The following is a 24,197-nucleotide window of genomic DNA, read 5'->3' on the forward strand; positions in this document are numbered from 1 at the left end:
CGACTACTGTCCATTCATCCCTGTAGCAAAGACAGTAAGTATCCGAGGACTCAGAAGCTACTTTTAACAGCTATTTGGAAGGGGGTTACCATAACAGGTAACTCTGCTTATTTGATTTGGATGCCCTTCCTGACCCAGCCCCGATGGGATTTGGGGTCAGGTCCTACCACGATTGAACTAGGGAGCTTTTCCTTGTTAGCAAATGTGTAAACTACCATATTATGGAGTCACTCTTCAAGTGATTGAGAAATGTCACTGTAATCAGACTGTCATCAAGAATAATCCGTTGACAGATTCATGGAGGGAACTCTATATTGTGGTTGAGGGCATACACACATCAGAGAGTTCAAAGGTGCAAAATCCACAAGACAAAGGATGGCAAAGATGGGGGAAAATGTAGAGTCAAATGGGCATACTGCATATTCCAAAGAGTGAGTGAGTGGATGGTGTGCACCTGAGAACTGCTACAGTCATGGAATCTGGTGGCTCTGATATCCTGTGGGGGGCTTTTTAATGGCATGGTTTGCGTTTACTTTGTCCTCTTACAAGGAAGGGTCACTGCAGGTCAATAAATGGGTGCTCTGAGGATTTTAGCAAAAATTACATTTCAGACTGGTGATGTATCCAGTGTGTACCCTGTATGTCATCCTATTACAGATGAGATAGACTCAAGTTCACCTGTGACCCTTGACTCTTGACCCTGAACTGGAAAAGCAGTTAAGAAGATCTAAAAAGGTGGATGTAAGGATGGATGGTCGTTTTTGGTGAGGTATTATTATTATTATTATTATTATTATTATTACATATATACTATTATTTTTGTTCACTTCCTTCATTTTAGAAAGCGCCTTAGTATAAATTTATATACTAAAACTAGTGTAGTTGATCATGTTTACTAATCATGAATACTGTTAAAAGGCATTACCATTCATATCATTAGATTATAAAATAGAATTTAATTATATTGCACTATATAATCGATAATAACCCATAACTCATTTGATTATTCCTATTTACACCTAAAAATTTTCTATGCTATATTATATATTTGTTAATGATTACCAGTTGTTGTTGTTGTCGCCATCGTCGTTGTCGTCGTTGTTGTTGTGTAGGTAAGGTTTCATTAGCTCAGATTGGCGCTGCAGTTGGAAGTGTTGAAATATTTGAACTTCAAACATATGCCTTCAATCTGGCTTTTGACTGAGTGTTCTTTTCAAGAAGTTACTTTGTTTTTATTACCTCATTGTGTCTAAGTTGTAGGTTTATTTGATTTTTAATGCTTTCATTTTAACTGCTCTCATCACAGCATTTTTCACAGATTAGAGCTGGCTTGTTCCCGTACATTGTGTTTTATTTTATTTATTATTTGTATCTTAATTTAACTGACATACTTTTACTTTAAAGAATATTTTCTTTATGTTATTTCCATGATGTTTTATCTTTTTAGTTTATTTTGAGTGGCTTTCACTTATTATACTCTGTTAATCATCTGTGAGACACAGTGAACTGCAGTGATTTGCATGAAAAGTGATATGCAAATAAAGTTTTTTTAATTGACTGATCTCATATATATGCACTAGCTGTCTTTTTGTGTGTTGATCTGCATGTTTTCTCTAAAATGTCTGCTCTTGTCCAAAACGTGATCAACTGGTTTTAGTGTATAAACCCAACAAAACAAAATTATATTTTAGCACTTACTTAGACTCGTTTTAAGTAATAATTGCCAGTTACAGCTTTATAAATTTCATCCAAACTTTAATTTAACACTAAAATAAATTAAAGTAAGTTAAACTAAAGTTTAAAAAGCCCCAAATTTACTATTTAAAGTGTTACTTGCAGCTCCAGTGCTGACTCTGTCCCTGTTAAAGACACAGAGCTACAATAATTACCAGAATGCTATCAGTTCTTTTGCATTCTTGCAGATTTCAGGTTGGGCACCCATCTGCTCTGTGTGGTTTGTGCAAAACTGGCACAGCCCCTCTGTGAGGGCAGACCTGAAGCTAGAAAAGCTCGTTTCCATTTCAATGGCAGGAACGCCTGGGCTATTGGTAGTTTTCAAGTGTGGTGTGAAAGGGAATAGCTGTAAAATATATTGATGCTGAACCCCTCTCTATTGATAGGCTGCAGTGCGTGAACAATCTTCAGGCTGGAAAGACACTGGGCCACCGCATGGCCAATCTGACACAATTAGGGTGAAACGGGCCAGAAAATACTATTCTCTCCCTTTCTCCTCTATCAATCGAGGCTTAAAAAACTCTGCAGAATGGGGAGACGAGGGAGGGAGACAATTAGCGAGAACCTTTAAGTGAAAATCCTCATCGGCGAGGAAGCCATCACTGAGGTTTCTCCTTGCTCCGGAGAAACAGATTTGTTTTTCTTCGCTGAAATTTGGAGCAGTGAAGTTGCAGATGTGAGCTTCTTGCAAAGGAATGCATTTTGCAAGCTCCCCCTGCCTGCCTCCCCCTTTCACTTATGTTTTGCTACAGGAGGACCACACAGATCCTGGGTTTCATACAAGGAAAATTATAAACAGTTTCATCCAGCCTATCTCGTCATATACTGAGAGGATTTGTGCTCAGAGCTGTGCTGCTGTGGGCCTGGAAATGGGTCCCACGGCTGACTCCTCAGTGACGACCAATCGGTGGCCAGGATTGTAAATGAGAGAAGGAGGGGGAAAGGCGCGACTTTTTCTTTCTTTTTTTTCGTGGAGGAGGGGTGTTGTGGGGAAATGCTCGGCGGACCGTGAAGCGTAACAGCCAGAAGAAGGACAAAGACGCACATAGCGGGACAAAATGGGACTGAGAGAAATAGCTCTCAACTAAAAAAAACAAAAAAAACCTAACAAGTTTGGAATGAATGCGTGGATGGATGTTAAAAGTAGTAGCGCTGGGAAGAATCGAAACTAGCAATGGCAGGAGAGTTCTAGTGTAATATCTGAGTTGTGTACATTAATTGTAGTTAGAGTTGTAAACTTTAGATAGCCCAATGGCGCGTTTCAGTGGCCACCTCAGATTTGCACCGGTGATGCGGAGACAGACTGCACTTTGGAGTTTGGATTTCTCGTCTTTGAACGGACATGCTTCCCGAATTGACTTTTCCGTTTCTTGCAACTACGCGTGGTGAATCCCCTGAGTCCGATCTTGACTTCTACTGTTGCAAATCTCACCGGGAGGAGCCAAACTCATCCAAGGTGCAAAAGTGAGTGGAGAATTTTTGAAAGAGCTGCGGTGTTAACAGGTTGTCTGTTGCGAAAACTCTCGGATGAAAAGAAAACTTGTATGAACTTCAGTGTGAAAGTTTCTGTGCCTGAGTCGCTCTGATCCTAATGTGCTGGTGGAGAAAGTGCACGTCACCGAACTACAACTCCATCCAAGCATGAAATGTTGGTGCAGCGCCCTGGCACTTCTCCCGTGGGTGCTGGTGGCCTTGGATGCACAGCTAATATGCTGGCAGGCGCTTCTCCGGTGCCACGACGAACCCGAGTGCGAACTTGCATACAATCAATACATGACAGCATGTGAAGGTAACATCAAAGGAACTAGAAAGCAATGCCCCAGCCACTGCATCAGCGCGCTGATAAGGCTGAATCACACCCGCAGTGGGCCAGATCTGGAGACCTGCGACTGCGCTCAAGATCTGGACTGCCTCAACGCCAAGCGGGCCATAGAGCCGTGCCTGCCCCGAAGACACCCGAAGGACGCCGGAGGTATAGGGTGCATGGAGGCCCGGCAGCGCTGCGAGGAAGACAGCAACTGCCACACCTCCCTGGCAGCCTACATGTCATACTGCGGGCAGCTGTTCAATGGCCGGAAGTGCTCCTCCAGGTGTAAAGCCACCATTCAGCAGATGCTGTTCATCCCAAACGGCATGCTTCTGAACCGCTGCATTTGCGATGGAGTGGAGAGGCCTTTGTGTGAAGTGGTCAAGGAGAACATGAGCAAACTTTGCTCCATAGGAGACCACAGCGTTGTTTCAGACCCGACTAAAGGTTATGAAGATCCAAACAAAAACAATTACCCTAAAAATGACAAAAAGGTGGATTTTAGTGAAAACTCCTCTGCTTCTCAGAGCTTATCCAGAGGCGTGTTGCCCTTGTTTCTTCTTACAGCACGGATATTATACTGAGGGGATGGGTATTTTTACAGTTTTATGAATAAAATGTACTGTACAAAAGCAAAATTATCCCGTATTTAATTTAATAAGGACTTGGTAACTTTCTCAAAGACACTTGAGCAGGCGATGCTTTGCTGGCAGAGGACTTGAATTCAGGTCTGCAGGATGAGAAAGGTTATTTTTTTCGTCCCTGGGCCCCTCAAACTTCTCGTGCTAGTTTCATGGTGACAGACAGCACTGTAATGGTTTGTGTAAAATTTCCACAACCTTAGTAATTCTCCATGCACATCTCACTCAGGAAGTATTTCCTTTCGATTTGTATACTGTACATGCTCCTTTTAGTTTTCCGAGTTAAAATTCCCCACCAGTTTAAGTTAAAAGAAAGCTTTTGTCAAAAATATCAAAAACATTTTCATGTAGCAGTGAGAGGAAATTAACCAGACCGTATTTTGTTGAAGCGCACGGCCACTTTGTTTGCCCTCAAACAGCTCCTGTTTATTTGGTTTGCTTTCAATGGTACTTGAAGTGTGGCCTTATTAAGACCTTGGACAAACATTGGATCCATCCAGTCTCTATTTGCTCTGCTCTCTATTTCAGGGGCCTTTTCATTGTTGCAACAGCCACACTTCAAATATTTGTAGGAACAGTGAGAGGACAGGCAAGGGTGTGTGATCAAGTACTTAAATTAACTGAAGCGCCTCTCCAGCACTCTGTCTTGTTCCCCTCCCCCATTTGAGATTGTGTTATTGAACTTTTCCTGAGACCACCCTCACCCCCTTCTTCCTCCATTCTACTGCCTACCCCATTTGAGGCCTCTAAGGAGACCCCTATCTTTATTACTGCTTTCACACTGCTGCTACACTCCAGGAACAACTGCCAGCTGCTGGAGTGAACAAGTCAACGTACAACATTTACAGTTTGTCCACAAGACTGCTCACATCTACAGGTGGTCTGACAGTGCTTTGCTTTCTTTTTCCAAAGCACAATGTTGGATTTAAGCCACATATATGTAACAAACTGTGCAAGTTAAGGATGAGTAAGTCAGGTTTTATGAACAAAACAAACTCTGCTGAACAAAACACCTAAAGTAACACCAAGCAACACTAAAGCAGCAATGCAGTAAATGGTAAACAAAACATCAAGAAGTAGTCTTGATGTTCACTGTGAGCAAACATAGTTATAATTCCTTATTTTATGTCACACAGGTTGGCTTGAAGTTGAAAGTGTTTCTTCATTTTGTCAGGATACATTTGTCAGGATACTTTTAAATTAAATGTTTTACCCAGCTATTTTCTAAATGACACACACAGATAAACTCAAGTTAATAATATGAGATTTTTACAACTTTTACATTTTCATGTTGGGGATCCTTTCCTCAGTAATTGTACTTTGAAGTCTTTTGTGTGTTTCGAGGCTAAAAACGTCAGAGCAAAACATCACATTCATATTTGTACTTGCACACATTGCTTTGAACAGCTGCTGCGTGGTTGATTTTACCTGTTTGCAGGTCCAGGGACTGAAACCAGCAGATTTTCAGTCTGACTTCTTACTTCCACGTTATGCTGAAAAAGGGGAAAATTAAAAACAAAGTTTTTGTTAGTTTTGATCACTTTTTCTGAAGCTGCCAGTTTGTGTCTTTGCCACTTGAAATGCAGTCTTAAACAATGAATGTTAAGTGTTAAATTATGAAGCTATAGTATGAAGAATGTGTATATATTTTACCGTCATATGCAGTAAAACAAGTGTCGCTTAAATGCTTTTAATATAAACAAATGTAGCTCAAAGTTTGTTCACAAAACCTGTTTTTTGGATGTAGTTTTCAATGTTTCCTCTCATTTTTTGGGAATATAGCAGTAAACACTTCAGCACGTCTTCCTTCCTCCAAACTGGAGGATGCGTTTTATAATACATATATGACCTAATGTAGCCCAAGAATAAAAAGGAATAAATAATGTTGAACTTTTAACCAATGTGTGCTTGATTTTTACATCATTTCCCTGTCATATTTTGGTGATCGTACATTACCTCAAAGTCAGTGGAGCATTCATGACTGTATGTGCATATTTAATGATAATATTTTTTTAAAAGTAGTGTAGAGGATCCATGCGGTAGTTTTCAACCCATTCATCTTACACACAAAAGATCTGTGGTCCAACACTCAGAGGAAACAAACTCAGTCTCAGGGGCTCACAAGCTAATGTACTTAATGCTAGTCCCAAAGCTGGATAAAAGGGAAAAGGAAGGGCATCCGGCATAAAATCAGTGCCAAATCAAACATGCAGATTCATCCGTTGTGGCAACCCCTTGGGAAATAAGGGCGCATCCAAAAGTGTCTAGATATTTCAGTGGTATATGTGGCATGAGCTAAATCTGCATATAATGTGTAAACCTTCACATACTAGCACTTATTATATTTTAATCATATTTCTTCACATTAAAGTTTCACTATAAAATAGTTATATGACGTTAGCATTTTGGGTTCCTGGAAACAGCCATTCTCAAGTCAGCTAAGGGACTGAGTGGGTTTGTTTTGTCAGTATTGCTTTCAGTACTGGATCCTGTGTTAATTTTACCTTTTGTTCATTTGAAATGGGCGGTAATGGTCAGGTTGTAAGAGTTAGGAAGTTCTGAAGAGTACTATATTGCATTTCAAACACATGAGTCATAGTTACGTAGATGTAAAGCACAAAACCTTTAAAATGAAAAAGGTAGAGAAAAGCAGATAAGCCGATACTGGAAAGATTTAATCATATACCTTCAAACTTTCCCAGTGTCAGTGTGACTTTGCTAATGACCGAAAATATAATGAACTACTTCAGAGCAAGCCACCATTTGGTGCTTCCTCCACAGTTACTGAGGTATTTGCAAGTCGTTAACAAACTGTGAAATGATCATTAGCATTAGCAGTTAGGTGTGAGCTGAGCTGCACACCTGTTCTGCAAATGTTACTTTAGGCATGTCCAAATGGTACAAGCAGTCGGACAAACAAAAAAGGAATAAACTGAGGAGTAACGTTTTTCCACTATACTTGCGTGAAAAAAAACAGACCTACATTTGTTGAGTAATTACGTTTTGGAAGTTTGTTACTTGAGCTAACAGGTGGCAAATTTCAGTAACATCTCCAAGCCTGGAGAGAACTTCTATACAGCCTTTACTGATTTTTTCTTTTTTTCTTTTGTAAACCACAGGAATTCTCAAGTAGGTCCAACTGTCTGCTGCGAGATAGAGAAACAATGCAGCCTACAGCTACAATATAGCACGACTCCATCTCATGTAGTTAGACTGTCTTTGGTTCAGTCTGTCTTAACCACTGCCATGCATCTTAAAGTCCTCCAAAAAAAAAAACACCCTGTCCCCCCAATTCTGGGAGCAAAGTCAAAACAAACATGCACAGAGGAGCCTTGGGGATTGTGTGTGGAGGAGAATGGGGGGTGGGGTTACAGAGGGAGCAGTGTGCTGGAGCCCATTTTCTAAATTATCTTTATTCAACATTTCTTTAAAACAAACCCCCCTGTTCCCCCAACTCCAAAGTGGGGTGACCCATGGATTTGGGAGGTTCTTATGTCACACGCATACAATGTTCCATTCATGACAGCCATGGAGCCATAGCAACTAGCCGACCTGCTCTCTATGTAGAGGGATGATGGAGTCAAGGTCACCCAGCTCCTTAGGGACCAGAACATACAAACCCCTCTTTATAGGCAACAGTGATACCAGCACTACTCGTGTGTAGCTTTAACAGTACCAAAAGAAAAAGAGAGGGAGGAAGGGAATATGGAGACTGATCGAAGCCACAATGCTGTAGGTCGTGGTTTAGGAGAGGAGGATCGGTGATGTTTTGGAGGAGGGGTTGTGGGATAAGTTTTCCATCTAAGAAGCTCCCATTCTGGGCTGCATTACTGTAAGGTTATTCAGCAGACTTTTTAAGAAGGCAATATAAATTGGCAGTACTCCCAGAAACAACAAAGCAAGCACAAGGGTCAAAATTGCATCCAAAGTTTTCCTGGCAGCAACATGCTCGCGCTATGATTAAAGCAAAGAAACTGAGCCAACACCACGGGCACCGACAGCCAATTACAGCCCCCTCCATAGCACAGCCACAAACTCATCACCCAATGGTTCTTCATCCCGTTGCTTCGGGGCCATGCTGTTTCTGCTCTAACCATACGGTCTGGTACTGATTTACACCTGGCATGACCAGGTGATTGTTATTAGCTAAATGAGAGCACAGAAAACAAACATTAATCTGAGTCCTGGTTTTGAAGACCGCTCGTAAACCTATGACAACCACAGCTGCAGTTTTTTAAGATATCAAAATACATCTCTTTCCGATTTTCACAAAACTTTGTCTTTTGATCTACTGATCCAGTTTTTAAATGGGCAATTTAATATTGGAAATAAGTTGGAAAAAGCGAACGTGACAGAAATAAAAAAAGAATAATCAAAGAACTGTGGAAATCAAAATATCTTGGCTTTTAGAGTTTAGCATAAATGAAAAACACACACACAGATTCATGCATTTCCATTAATGGAGCAGTACTGTGTTTCACTGGAAACTGCATGGTAAACACATCTTTCAAACTCCGAACTTTCACTTTGTAAGACAGGCCTTGTTTTCCCCCCAAAGAGGCAAAAATCTTATTTTGGGGGTGAGTGGGACAATCATTTTACTTTTCCAAAAAAGATAACAGTAAGCCAAAGCTTCACAGAATAAAAATGTGGATCTATCATGTTAGGTCTTCAACTGACATAATTTTGTGAAAAAACCTGGACGTAGCATTCTTGGCAAAAGAGATTATGCAGATGAAATAAATTCCTCACCATTCTCCAGTTTTTGTGACATTTTATTGAATCCGTTATCTCATCTCATGAATCATATTATTAACAAGTATTCTTACTTTTCCCTTCCCTGCCTCCCTGTCTCCACCCCTCGTGGACACGAGCCAGCTGTTTCTACAGAGCGCACTTCCAGATGATGACGGTGGTGAGGAACCAGGAGCGCTGCTCACACGAAGACAAATAAATCTTTGCAAAGATTCTGAAAAATGAGTGTTTGCGACGTGCTGCTGACAAAACTTCAGACTGCACAATTTTTAAAGATTGTGATTTTATTTTGAGACAGAACTGTCATTTGTGATTTGTCATTTAATAAATACATATTAAAATTCACACTGTATAAAGAAATTAAATAATGAAACAGTACAGCAGAATGAAAATCTTGCAAACAAACATACAGTATAATATTTTTGATAATTGTATTAAAGCTCCCTTTTGGAATATTCAAATAAATGAAATCTAAACGGTCCGTGAAGACCTACAACAGCGAGGATCATTGGCTTGCCACCATCTATTAAGTTTTTTACCGTTTCACAGAGGCCCAGTTATGAAGGCTTTACTTGAACTCCACAACTCAGTGTATCCCTCAAATCTAAAGCCAGTGCCAAACCTAAGAAAATGCATGTCTAGTGTAAATAAGGCAGAGGCCGCACCTCTCCAGTTTTCCCCTCATAGCGGTGGAGAGAACTCCATCAGTGGAGAGAGCATGGTGAGCCTGTGGTTCACCCACAGTAAAGGCAGTGGGGGGAAAAGGGGGGTGCGGAGTAGTATGTAGCTGTTTGTACAGGCCTCTATATCATATATCGTACACATCATCTATACTATTTGCTGAAAATGCTTTTGAAACATCTGTATTTTCAGTTTTTCGCAGGTTTAGTTAAACTTCAAATACATTTGAATGTTCTACACCAAACCAAAATGCAACAGTGCCAGTTGCGTGTTGCCGTGACAGTGTTGTATTGTCATACAAGCTGTCCACCATTTACATATCAATGGTGTGTCAGTAGGAGGGGATTCGGGCTAAGCAGGGCAACAACAGTGTAAAGAACAGGGAACTTTCACATTCAGCAGTGTGCAAATCCAAAATTCAAGAGTTTCTTACCAGCCAACTTTTTTTTTCCTGAAAAATAATAAACAGAAGTTCACTACCTGTCCAATCATTTCATGTAAAAACTTTACAGCATCAGCCAAAACATTGACCACATTTGGCTGGCAAGTGCAATATCCCACCCAGATAGTGTACTCAGTTGGTTAGGATGTGGTGTGATTTGGCTACAGCAGAAAGCTGGTCAGGTGAAGGCTCTGTGTCCAACCTGTACACTGACAGACAGCCGAGGAGTTCCAGTCTTCCCACGGTGGCTGTCCTGTTTACTGCAAACAGCAGGCTGAGAAGACAGAAATGTGTCAAGCTCCACTTTTTCAAGATTACAACACATTTCCTACAACATTTGAAATAATTATTCTCTAAGGGTTCGGTAAACACATCTGGCATCCAAAAAGATGAAGAATATTTTCCAGAGTTGCTTAGGAAACTTTTATGTTATTCATTTCGACTGATTAAAGGAAAACAGTGTGTTAGACTAAACATCTTCAACATTTTTATAAAAACAACTCTTTATAAACATTTAAAGTTTATTTATAAATTAATTATCTAACTTAATGCGCGTTTGTGTTACTACCTATGAGCTTAAATGTGATGTCTTTCTCCTTCTCCTGCTGTGTACAGAAGTGCACATCAGCAGCCCAGGTGTTCTGTCTGTGCCACTGCATAATTAGCAATCACCGTTACACTACGTAGATATCACTTCATCAATCAGTTTTCTGAATCTAAATTCAATTGTGAAACTTTAATGAAAGTACAGGCAGATTAAAGACCAGCTAATGTCCGAATTGACTGCATCAGATATTCAAGTCCTCACATGCGTCTCTGTTAGGTAATACTTAGGAGAGTCCAGGGCTGCAGTGCATGTGTGAAAAGTGCTTTAGTGTGTCGTCTCCTGTCCACTCTCCAGCATAGACAGACTGGCATCCCACCAAATAGTATATGTAGTTTGCAGTATATGTATACTCTTCTTGTGATTTTAATACTGATGTTATAGCAGTGACAGAAACTAATAATCATCTGCATTTAGAATAACATGTACTCTATGCTTATTAGGCCTGCATCAGAATTCTGGCATGATCCCCATGTTTCAGATTTTTCCATGAAAATCCAATTGCTTATACTTGTTTGTGTATTTTTTTTTTCTTGCTGACATTTTCTGCATCAGGGTAACAAAAGAAGCTTTGAATTATTTTCTATAACAATCTTCTTCTGAGGTGTTACAGCTCTAAGCCAACTCATCTTTGAACAAAGCCAGTACAAACAGCCACTGACACTGATAAAATATAATTAATTTTGTAAACACACTAAATCGTGACCTTGGAGGAGATGCGAGTCCTCTTTTATTGTTTGTTGCTGCATGAGCCAAACAGAACATGTCCAGTCCTTTTCCATAAATAAACCTTTATGTAAATGGAGTTATCAGATATTCATCTGCCAAGACCTTCATTTCTATCCCCTGCTGGGCTACACTGATCATGCATATGATGCCAGTTTAAATATTCAGGGCTCCAGGCTTGTAAGGGAAAGGTGCTGTACATGGACTACCAAGACAGTCTGACATGTGAATTTTTAGAGGAGTTTAGAGATCTCAGTTCTCAGCAAAAGTTGGTTATGCTTATGTTGGTGTAGTCTAAGGTCACCAGACAGACTTGGGCGTAGCTGCGACCCTCTCTACTACAGCTACTGTTGGATTAGTGCCAGCCAGGCTGACTGTGGTGTGGTTTTATTAAAATAACACCAGCAGAATAAGAAGCCACATTCTTCATGAAACTTAAACGGCCTCTACAGTCATCAGTTGCCTTCCCCCGTTCCTGTCTTTTTTTCTTTTTTAAATTCATAACTCCCCAGGAATCCCTAGCGGAGAACAGGATATTGTCCCGACTTTAAGTATTTACTATCCATCTAGGAGCAGAGCTTAGAAAATATGAGGAATTAGGTTTTGTCTACAAAGGTTACCACTACAGAAATTTGCAGATATTAAAACTTAACTTTGTGGAGACGTTTGACATGTAGCGACACAAAAGGAACAAAAAGCAACCCTTAAATAGAAGTTTCGAGTTTAGATTTTTTAAAGTTATTATTTTTTTCTTTGAATATGTCTCACTTTCACAATATAGGCTATACGGGAGGACAGGGCTGCATGGAAATAAAATGAAAGAGTCAGGGAGCCCAGCAGGGCGGCCAGAGCAGCAACAGAATGGCTCATATTTTACTAGTGGAAAAAACTTCAGTGAAAGGACATTTCATTGCAACTTGAGATGTGTGTTCCTCACCTACAGCAACTTCCACCACATCCCCTCACTAACACTACATATACTGTAGCTACTTATCAGAATGGCTGCAAGGTAAAATCAAAAAAGTAAAAACACATTTAAGGGCAAAGTAATGATTACACAACACAACAGGGAGACTCACAACTTCTGACGGATTCTGCGAGAGATTCTCGATCCAGAGAAACGTCCCTTTGAGTCTCCTGCATCTGAAAAATTAACAAAACATGTATCTTAAGATCCTTGCCTCTGTTTTTTTTGTAAATCAAATGTTTTCTCATACAGTCTGGGGTCTTTCTTCTCCTTCACTTGAATGTACACTGAAGGAGTGCATGCTTACCTTAATATGCTTTTTGAGGTATTCAGCTCTGCTCATGAGGCTTTTAATCTGATGAGATACAAAATTCCAATAAATTTGGTAACAGATACACAGTTACAACACAGTCACAGTGGCTTTCATTTTAAACATGTTTTCTACTCAGGATTTTAACTGTGCCTGCAGCATGAATCCAGAAGCAAGGCTGACTAGTTAAAATATAATCCATCCCATAGTAGATGAGATAACAGATTGTACAGATATTCATAGTTCCTAAATTTCAGTGATCCCCCTTTTCTCTGGCTTTTAATAAAAAGTCTTCTTTGTTATCAAAAGGCTGTAAAACAAAACACATTAGTACAACCCTCAGCTGTAGTTTGTGGTTACATAACACTAGTAATTCTCAGACAGCTTCCAGTATGACCATATAGTCTAATTTTTTACATTTTATTGTGACTTAATTGCCTTTAAGTGAAGTATACAGATGGTTAATTGTTTTTTGTTGTGTATTATGTATTTTATTTATTATTTACTCTACACTGTGCTGTTTTTGTGCATAAAACAAACAAACAAACAATAAATTCTGGATGCATGTTGGCAAAACCTGAATTAAATCAGATCAAACCAATCATCTCTGCAACTTAGTATTTCTATTTTTTGAAAAGATTTCATATGGCACACACGTGCAAGCGGTAACTGCTGTCATCACAAGGCTCGAGGATGCTCTTTACTGTGGTAATCAGTCCTTTGGTGATCATGAAGGTTTTTGGCTGCACCTAATACCTAGTTGTACCCCCACTTTGTCACAATTTAAAGCCAGCTCTCTCAGGTCTTACTGAAGTAACATCTGAGGATCGTAATGACGGGAGACCTAAATTGATGACGTCCATAATGTCCCTTTAAAACACCAATCTTTGGAGCCAAATAATCATTCTGACCACAGGTTTTTAGTATCCGGCTCTGACCCCAACCTTATGTATCCACAAAACTTTAATCACAATCCCTTTAATCACCAACTACAATAAATGTGGAACAAATCTACACGGGTAAGCAAAGTATATGGGGCATGCTGATAACTTGCAGAAATTTTATTACCAACAAAGGCTACAAGACAAAGAGATCCCATGTATGCTCAGCCATAATGACACTATGTCAACATACACTAGCTAGATCCAAGCTATGACTCACTACTGAGAAGCCAGAATATTGAATTACAGCTTTGAGAGACCAAAGTGTGCTCAACAGTAGATATGAACGCACATGGAGGCCAGCCATGGCAGCATGTGTTGGCTTTTTTAGGTTCTCACATACACACATGCTTTCAATCTAATACCCCAAACTCGCCTCCCTAATGCTGCATTAGATTATTACAGCCGCAGCTGAATTTACTTAAGACAAGCACCCATAAAACTTCAAATAGGGAGGTCTACACGGCCCATTCAATCCCCCCCCCCCCTTTTTTTTGGCTTTGTTGTTGAAATATGGCTGTCTGTTGTTGGATCAGTTTCTGGATTAACAATCTTCACAAAAACAAAAGACTCCGGAGCTTTACCAACAGACATACACAACACCTCATCAATGCAAGAATCCAGGATCCTAATTCCTCAAAGTTACAGTAAGCAATCTTACAGGATTGCAGAATTTAGGGTTTTATTCAGCTTCGTTGAGGATGTTGGAAAAACATGGCTATTATTCCCCCAGGTTCTCGCAAGTGTAAGAAGATTAGAAATAAATAAATGGATGCTGACCTTCTTGACATTTTAGATTCATCACATCCCCACATTTTTAAAAACATTTCATTTTTAGCTGACTGACTTTAAAGTTGACATTACTCTTTTGCAACAGAGGCTTTCCAGCCTCTACAGTAACTGAAGTGGATTAGAAAAAACAATAGTCTATGAATGAGACATCTAGCTAAATTTTAGCAAAGTTTTTAAATTGTAAAACCAAAAAAAAAGCACCATAAAGCTTTATGTAACTGATAATTTGTCAGTATGTGTACCTCTGCAAGAGTGGTCACGTGACACACTGGTAATACAAGATATCCAATTATCTACGTGGACAGTGATCTATGGGTATGTTACAGGAACTATAGATGATGAATTATATTATTTGTTCTTTACCAAAAAACAAAACAAAAACAAAATCGTATTTGATGAGTGGAAAAAATGCTTGCAGGTTATGTGATGGAGTGTGTATTGTGGAAGGTGATCAGCTGAGGGCTCAGTGGAGGTAGGAGATTGTCGTTCCTACTGTGAGCACTGAACCAGAATCCCTTCCTCACACACTCACCTCGCTGTGGAGCAGCTCCCTCCTGCGGCCCTGGGGCTCGGCTGGCTCACCAAGAGGAGAAAAAAAAAGACATAAGAATAATGAGGAAAATAATGAGGAGATGAAGGGAGGAGAGAAGTCCAATACCTAATTACTTAGTTTGTTCTGGGAGAGGTCAACTACAAGACTGGATTTCACTAGTGAGGTTCAAGATGGGATGGTTTCTAATGTAGGCCAGTGTTTTCACCAACTACCATCCAAAAGAGAAGACTCACAGAAAATGGAGAGAGATGAGCAGTAAAAAGAGGAGTCTGTGGTAGTTAGGCATGATGAAAAGCTGTGTGGCAAAGAGCTCCTAGACAGTCAAAGAACCAATCTTTTCCCCCGACTATACTCCTCATGGTATCCTCTGCCACAACAAGGCTCCCTGACACTGGAGAGAGAAGGTGGTTGAGACTGCATTCACCAACCAACTAAACCAGTATAGCATAACAAATCTAAAAAAAAAAAGAAAAAAAAAAAGCTATCAGCGTTATTCTACACGTGTAAAAATTTTCTTCAGACAGCTTTAGAAACTAATATCCATTTCAAGTGAAAAAGTAACAGTATTTTTTAATTGACCAGATTTGTTTCAAAAGCAGTATCTGAATGCTTAGAGCTCTTGTCTATTAGAAAGATAATAGTTTTTGTTTGTTTCCAGTGTGTAAACACAAATAAGTGAAGTGTTCTGTCTGAATGGGAAGCAGATGGCAAGGCTTTCATACCACACACAGGGTGCTGGCACGGGTCTCATCCCAGCTCAAAGCCACATCTGGATCACTCTATTCCACCTCTTCCATTGGGCTGATCTTCCAGATGAGCTCATGAACCCAGCCTAATGGACGCCAGGCCACAGACAGAGTCACTGGAGTCTCTTCTGTTACTCTGTCTGTCATACTAAGTGTCCCCATCTCTCTCCAAGTCTGTGGTTTCACAGTCTCTTGTCTTTCACCCTTTCAGATTACCTTTCACTCTCCCCCGGTCACCCTTTCTTTGCATCCACCTCTCTAAAAGACCCTTTGTCATGTTTAGTATCTTTTCTTATTCTAGTTAAATTACTCTTTATTCACTCTCCAACGTCTTTCCCTTGAGGATCATTTTTCCTTAGCTATTTCTTGACCTATAGCCTCAACTCTAACTGAATTTCCTGAACTCTGAGTCCTAGCCTACTCATTATTACCCCACTTTACATAACTCTAAGTGCCAAGCTGCTTTTTAAAATAATTTTTCTTCAAAATCTTTCTTATTTTTCTCTCTCTAGTACCAAATATTTGCAAACACACGAACAAAGCTGCTACAGTCTCAGTGTGCAGAGAAAGTACCAGATAGAGGACTACAAGATGGTTTCATTGTCTTTGGTGACACTTCAGCATTCCCTATGCTTTAGCACTTTAGCTTACCTTAAGAACCGGTGAAGTGGCTCAGCAACCAACATCTATAAAAATCTGAATAACTGATGTTATAACGAAAGAAATGTATTTGTCTACCTGCTAGTCCCAACAGTAGTTCTCCTAAACACTGCTGGTACATATCCAGTGCCTCAAGGTCATCTGATCCACTCTCCTCCTATACAGGAAAGTTAGGCAGAAATTATTTAAGCCAGTATATCAAGTAACTAAAAACTAACTAGCACCACTACTACTACTACACAATTTATTCCCTTCTTGTTGGCTGCTGAAACAACAGACACAAAACTGAAAAAACAAACAAACATTTGTTTGGTTCACAAATGAGCTTAAAAGATGTGGTTTGGATATCAATCTAAGAGAAGGGTTTGGTTTTTTACTCTTCCACTTAGGTCTTATTCTCCATTATATTGCCTTTACTTCACTTTGCCTTTATGTGTAACTACAGTGATGTCATCATCCTGCAATAAACCCATCTAACCTTAGCAATGGCAGTAGAGGCCATCTCCAAAGCAGCTAGCAGACGTGGCTGATCTTTAGACATTTCTGCAAATGAAGAAAAACAGAAAACTACTTGCATTGCTGTTGAATTTAGATGGACACACAGCAGAACTCATTCTACTGAAACATATGCAGAACTTTGAAATTAGCATGAAATATTGATGCATCTTATGACAAACTGTATTGTGGACACAGTGGTTTAGTTATATATTTGAGTAATTGTTTGAGCTTCAGACTGAAGAAGCTTCTCGATGAGAGATAAAACGTCTTCAAGAAACCTAAATAAGTCCAGACACTTTTCTTTCCAAGCTCTTTAGACTACGATGACCTGGATGACTGAAAACCTTCACAGACATTTCACCTCCAGGACAAAGAGAAATGAACATTTTTTTCCTTCTAATACTGATTAAAGTTTTACATGTTTCATCTTTGCATGTTTGCTATTCTACAAAAACCCATTTTGAAGTAAACATCCAATTATTTGATCTAAGTTAAAAGAAAAATGATACACAGTGTGTGGCTAAACAAGGCTCAAGTTTGATTCATAGTGCAGCACTAAGTGAACCTGGACTTCACAGACATGTTGCTTGAATGAAGGCTGCAAAGACTGGTGTGTGGCCTTGGTAATAATGCGTGGTGTAAACATAGGATATTGATTAACAAGCACAGTGCTTATGTAAAACAAAATACAGCAGGCTACATCCAGCTTGGGAGCCATGTGGTGCCTCAGCCTCTGCCCGGAGATGTATGTTTTTTATTTTTATTTTTTGTTTCTTTACCTCGGAGGATGTCCCTGGAAGTCCGCGCCTGCTCGAAGCTCAGCCTGTTGTCCGAAGCTACCAGGGCTTTCAGCTCCTCAGCTCTGGACACATACTGCCTGACCTGTGGAAAGGCCGCTTACATTGACTTAACTTAATTACATCAACCACAACATATGGTTCTCATGCTCTCTATACACACATATGGTTTTCATAAAGAAGAATTCATTACAAGTGAGAGCCACTGGATTATAGGGAAAAAAGCAACTGAAAATAGAGGGCAATCCACATGTGAATGTGAGGACTGTTTTCAGGCCTACCTTTTGCCTGAGGGCCTCTTTACGTTGACAATTTGTTTCATCTAGGGAGGGCAAAGAAAAGAGATGTGTTGGTTTTTCATTTATTGAGTTTCCTTTGCCAGTTTATTGTGCTGGAACAAAGACAGTGCATCATAGTGGGCCTTAAGTCATAGACAGGATATTATGGTGGTTGTTGCTCTTACAATAAATAGCAGGGACAAAGTGCTCAAGAGCACTGCAGTAAAGCGAGAGTGCTGCAGACCTCTCCCCCTCCTGGTCCTTCTGAACGGCCTGTAGGACCAGCTTTTTCTGGAAAGAAGAAACAGAAAGTGGTATTACTGATTGGAAACGGATACAAACGTCTATTCATTAACACCACACAGCGAAAGTATGTTTACAGACCTACAAACGCATGTATAAAAGTCAGTCACATACAAAATATTTCTTGAAAATCTGGAATAATCCTAGTCTCTTACCGCTTTCACTATACTTTCTGCAGTTGGCATGTGCTCCATATCCACAAAAGGGTGGGTAAAGAACTCTGCAAAGGTAATCCGGGCATCTGGATTTCTCTCCAGCAGCCGCAACAGAAGGTCTCTGCAGTCCTTGGATACCCTGGCCCCGGGAGGGAGCTGATACAAAACACAACCTTATTGCATTGCATCCAATCGGCATGGTGATACAAGGAAAAAGGACAGCACATTGTTACCACAGACCCTCTGGTCTCACGTTGCTACTTTCTGTCAAAAGATGACCTTTAAACTCTCTGTGTGAATCCCTGGATAATGGGCCATGTGCTAATGCAATCAATTAAGTCTAAGACTAATGTCTGATTCAAGAATCCTAGTGTTTTGAAAGTCCTCCAACATTAAAGTGCACGGATCGCGGATGCCCCAGTAGCCCATCACGTACAAAGGCTGGACAGAGGGTTTCATTACTGTCATGGGACCTTTGCTGCACGTCATTCCGCCCCTCTTTCCCCTTTTCTTGTCTCCATTAAAGAAAGGGTAAAACAAGCACATGTTTTCTTGATAATTCTTCCAATCTTACGCCTAATGTGGTTTGCGCATGTGGCAAAAAATAGGACAAAGACACAAATAGAGTTATTAGTTACTAAGCCATTTAATTAATTATCTCTCTCTGTCTCTTTTTTAAGAGATCACAAGCCCTTGTTTTCTGTATGTAAACACAGTTTTCAGTCCCAGACTGCCCTCTTAAATCAGTATTTGTCAAACTCTGGAGTAGACCACAGAATCACTGCAGGAGAGGACAAATGAGAAGAGTAAAAGTATGGAATGAAGCTAAGAGAGGATAACATTTATTTAGGGAATAAACAAACAGCTTATGCTGCTGTCTTGATGTTTATTTCACTCAAATTCATCTAGTATCTTTTATTATTTCTCATCATTTAAAAGTTCATGTTCTTCAGCTTCCTAGAAGAGACATTTCAGATTGTCTTGAATGTTGTAGGTGATTTAAGAGGACCAGTCATGTTTCAGTAGAGCTTCAATTGCTGGTTCCTCTTGAGTGGAATAGTTTGCCATCTAGTGGTTAAATCCAGTACATGGGAGAAAAATACTTGCAACTGTTGTGTTTTCTACACAGGCCACCTACAGCATATTTCAGATTTACTGTTAGGAAATTATTACTATGCTATCTAATTTGAAGAAGATGTAATGATACATATCAATCTGGAAAACCTGATCAACCCCAATATACTATGGAGATACTGTACAAATGTAACAAAATGAAATGCTTAAATTTGTGCCTTTGCATACTGACGAGCAATTTTTATAAACATAAGAAACATAACTATAGCATTCAGCAGGATTTCTACATCCATAGTTGGAATAGTCATTGTCATTTGCACATTTGCTCATAACCAGTGCAATTCAAGTTTTTCTAACACATTCACCAGATTGCTCATAACTTACTTCAATAGGTTGGTTGCTCCTGATCTTCTCCTCTAATTCAGCATATGACTTTGATGCAAATGGTGCTCTGCCAAACAATGCCTCTGTGTGCACAAAAACAATGGGCAGTAGATTATTACAAAAGAATAATTATGCAATAATTACTGAGTACTTCATAATAAAAAAAATAAAGAAAGTGATTCAACTGAGCAATCTTAATAAACTCTTGCACACAGATACACAGATAGACAGACAGATAGACAGATAGATATTAAAACAATCAACAACTTGAATGTTGGATTTTATTGAAAAATTCTGTGCAAATGAAAAATTAAATTAATTCTACTTAGCTTTTCTAAAAAGCACATAATATAAAATATTCTTTTCATTTTGCACTGTACAGTGTCACACCGATAGCACACGTTACTGCTGTGTGCTATTACAATATTATTGCACAATTACTGCACTAAAAACCCATAAAGGGCTCTTCACCACTCTGTCACTTGATGATTAATAGTTCAATTCTACTTTTAGCCTACTGAGTGAGCTCTTTCAAGCCTGCAGGGTCAGTCAGCTGATTAGCCTTTTATTGCTGGAAAAGGAGTGGTGTCAAGATATTATAAATTACTGTCAGAAGTGAGACACACAACATGGCACAGGACAGATTACACCAGATTCTGTGTACCCAGAACCACATTAGTTGCCAAGATGTCTAACACAAATGCATTACAAGTGACAAATGAAGCAAAGTATTCTTCATGTTGATGGCATTTCACATTCACAAGAGATAAAATATGTGAACACGCAGTACTTGCCATAGAGAATAACTCCTACAGACCACAGATCCACCCTGGAGTCATACTGCCGACGGCACACCATCTCAGGAGCCATGTAGAGAGGAGAACCTCTCAGGACACTCTGCTCGTCCCATGGGGACATGTATTGTGCAAAACCAAAATCTGTGGGCAAATTAGGAAGTAAATTACATCTGAAACTATCTGTTTATTCTCTACCAGTTGGCATGTTTACAGTAAAACATTAGCTTCCCGTGCTTGTTGTTTAGTGAGTGCATGTGATCACCTGCTAGTTTCAGGATAGAGCCGCTGAGCAGAATATTCTGGGGTTTCAAATCCAGGTGTGAGATATTTCGCTCATGAAGAAACTGGAGGGCACAAGCTGTTTTTGTGGACAGATGTAATAGCTCAGGATAGAATATGAATGCAATTTTATTCCACAAACAAGTATGCACAGCTGAAAAAGTTTTCGAATTGGATTTAATTTCCAGACTTCCTAAAACGGGTATGTAAAAACCTGCTTCATGCTGATTGCTTTCAAACAAGTCTCTCATCAAAAACATTCACATAAAACTTCAGCAATATTGTTTGAAATGGGAATCACCCACCAATCTGCTGCAGGAAGCGCCGAGTCACACTCTCAGGTAAAATCCTGCGACTGCGAATGAAGCAGGAGAGATCGCCACCAGAACACCATTCAAGAATCAAGTAAATATTTTCAGCATCCCACTGATGAAAAAGAAAAGTTCAGACACTGAGGGACAGAGTCGAAGCAAGAGTATTAGTTTTATTTCACATTTATTTCGTTAATATCTTTCTTAATGTTTTAAAAACATAAATATCAGCTAAAAAAGAAGAAAACAGGAAGAAAACATATAAACAAGAGAGAAATTATATAAAAAATTTATATAGAAAATTATATAGAAAGTGATATCCAAACAATTAATGTAGAAAAAGGTGCAAATATAGTAAACACAATATTGTAAATAACAAAATGTTTTAAAACAATTTATTATTTAATCTGGGAAAAGTTTATATAATAATATGGGTCTAGTGCCTTTCTGTTCCTTTTTCCTATTTTATTGATTTTTTTAAGTACCACAAATATTATTTACAGTATTTTTTTATTTTTATTTTGGGAGATTGCTGCAACTGGTCCAGGGTGTATCCTGCTTCTCACCCTACAACAGCTGGGAGAAGCTCCCGCCCTTATATTCCTGAACTAGATGAACAGTTATTAAAAAGCCAGACAGATAATATGGGACACAAAACTCTGCTCATCAAAAAAAAAACCTTGCATAAGTACCAGCTATACTAAAACACATGTATGAGCTTACCTGGAAGTCTTTCAGCTGCACTATATGAGGATGGCGCACAGTCTTTAGGATTTCAATCTCTGTGAGCAGATTTTCTGTGGAAGCCTTGTTAAGAGTCTTCTTTCCAACTACTTTAACTGCAACCACCTCTCGACTGTTCCCCTGCAAAACAAACAAACAAACAAAAAAAGGTTTTAACAGGACTGCATAGTCATTTGAGAAATCAAGTACGCTCCATGACTAAAAAGTCCACAGAACCAACTTCAGCAGCAATGACTTGTGACCGTTTTCTGCATGACTACAGTTTCTCACAACATTATGGAAGAATTTTGGCCCACTCTCCTTTACAGTGTAGTTTTAGTTAACTGAAGTTTGTAGAAATTAATTTATATTCAGCTCTCTTAAGGTCTTGCCACGCTTTTAAATCGGGTTGAGCTCTGGACATTAACTGGACCATTCCAAAATCTTGCTTCTTTTCTTTTTCAACCATTCGTGACCAAATTAAGACAATGCTTTAACTATCAGTCAAATAGCCTCGCATTTTACTCTACAATATTGGTGCCGAGATCCTGTGGCTGAAAAACAAGCCCAAATTACCACTCCACTAATGTTGTTGACAGTTGGCAGGTGTTTGTGTTGATATGCTGTGTTTTTTGCTAAGTAGGGGCTGTACATTATAGCCAAACATCTCCACTATGGCTTTGTCTGTCCAAAGGACATTGTTTCAGAAGTCTTTTGATTTGTTATGTGCCATGTTGATTTGAGAGATAAGAACTTTTCTCCTGATAACCCCTCTTAGCAAGCCATATTATTCCGCCTTTTTCTAACTTTACCATCATGAACTTGAACATTTAACATGCTAGCTGAGGCTTTTGGAGTTAGGCTAGGCCTCTGTTAGGCTAGGACTCGGAGTTCAGGAAATTCAGTTAGAGTTGAGGTGACCACTTCTAAAAAACCTCAGCTTTTTTAGAAGTTGTCACACTTGCAGATGATCAATTAATCAAATGCGCAGGGTTGCATGGACACCTGTCTAAACTTTCTTTTTGACATTATTATGCATAGTGCATAACATACTCTGTGTGAGCCTTAAATGCAGAAAGAATTAGGAATGTAAAATGTGTGGTATATAATCAAAATGACTAATAATACCCACATTTACATATCACAGATTAACTCACCTTCCTGTAGGCTTTGTAGACTGTAGCATATGTACCACTGCCCAGCCGCTCTGTGAGAATAAAGTCTGACAGTTTTGGAGGAGCAAAGCTGGAAGTTGATGCCATGTTGCCACCAGCATGAGATTCTCCCACACAGATCTAAGCTGGAATTTAAGATCGATATCGTTAGCTTCATAGCATAATTGCCTAAGTCATTGACTTAGGCAATTATGCTATGAAGCTAACGATATGCTGCCTGTTAATACCAAATACCTAATTTTAACCAGCACGAAGAGAAGGAAGGGAAAGTCGTCAGTCTGACCACAGCCATATCGCTTCAAAACTATTGCAATAAAGCGTATTTCAAATATTCTATCAAATACATGTTTATAGTATAAACATTTTATTGAGTTGGCGTCACTTATTCTTCTCTATCCAGGCAGGCAAATCAATAGTTTGGTGAAGACTATAGCTTCAGTTTACTTTCGGTTGTTGTATCCTGAATTCATGCCGAATTTCAGACAGGCTAATGAATGCTCGTCTAGCAAGTATTTATCATCCTAATACACAAAAGAACCGTAAACAGTTTTTTTTCTTTAAAAGTGCACACATTCCTGTTTACCCTGTTAGCTTCAGAAGTTCTAGCAAGCTAACTTAGCACTTTTACATTATGCTAGTATGTACACAGCCACTAGATGTACTCGAAGTAAACCAATGCCCGGATTAAACACAGAGTATATACAGGTTTCCTGGTTCACACAAAAATAACAAATGGACCAGGAAATATCTGTCACGAACCTGTAGGCCAGCCGCAGCATATGAATGAGGAAAGTACTGTTTACATCCCTGCTGTTAGACTGTCTCATGCTGTACAGCAGCTGACGTCAACACGTATTAAAAATATGTTACTGCCTCCTAGTGTTGATACTCCGTTACTGCAAGTCAAGGGAGCGATGGCTTTCTATGAAAAAGTCGTTTTTGATAGCGGTTTAGTATACTAGGAAATTAGAATTGTAACACCCACAAAAATATTACTCACTTCTCGAGGAGATCAGTTAAAAGATCTGCTTAAAACTGAATAAATCCTTTTTTTTTAACCTAGT

The 24,197-nt window shown here is 39.3% G+C and overlaps 2 protein-coding genes across 2 annotated transcripts; one reads left to right on the top strand and one right to left on the bottom strand.

Moving 5' to 3' along the window:
• The first annotated feature begins 3,375 nt into the window (after window positions 1-3,375).
• Window positions 3,376-4,125, top strand: LOC146639369 (growth arrest-specific protein 1). The gene has a single exon (XM_085352090.1). It carries the CDS (start codon window positions 3,376-3,378, stop codon window positions 4,123-4,125), a length of 750 nt encoding a protein of 249 aa, XP_085208216.1.
• A 5,197-nt stretch (window positions 4,126-9,322) lies between these two features.
• On the bottom strand, window positions 9,323-23,952 carry ulk3 (unc-51 like kinase 3). Its single transcript, XM_085362304.1, has 17 exons — window positions 23,893-23,952; window positions 23,116-23,258; window positions 21,959-22,099; window positions 21,230-21,350; window positions 20,908-21,003; window positions 20,643-20,786; window positions 19,849-19,931; window positions 18,391-18,546; window positions 18,118-18,223; window positions 17,936-17,976; window positions 17,637-17,739; window positions 16,838-16,902; window positions 16,438-16,516; window positions 14,933-14,973; window positions 12,665-12,712; window positions 12,470-12,533; window positions 9,323-10,334 (listed from the first exon to the last, which is right to left on the bottom strand). The coding sequence occupies exons 2-17, from the start codon at window positions 23,218-23,220 to the stop codon at window positions 10,318-10,320; spliced, it is 1,410 nt and encodes a 469-aa protein (XP_085218430.1). The 5' UTR covers window positions 23,221-23,258; window positions 23,893-23,952; the 3' UTR covers window positions 9,323-10,317.
• Between the last annotated feature and the right edge of the window lie 245 nt (window positions 23,953-24,197).

This window comes from Diplotaxodon limnothrissa, linkage group LG1 (assembly GCF_057381915.1).
Source record: "Diplotaxodon limnothrissa isolate DT_005_m linkage group LG1, D_limnothrissa_male_GT1.1, whole genome shotgun sequence".
Lineage (NCBI taxonomy): Eukaryota > Metazoa > Chordata > Actinopteri > Cichliformes > Cichlidae > Diplotaxodon > Diplotaxodon limnothrissa.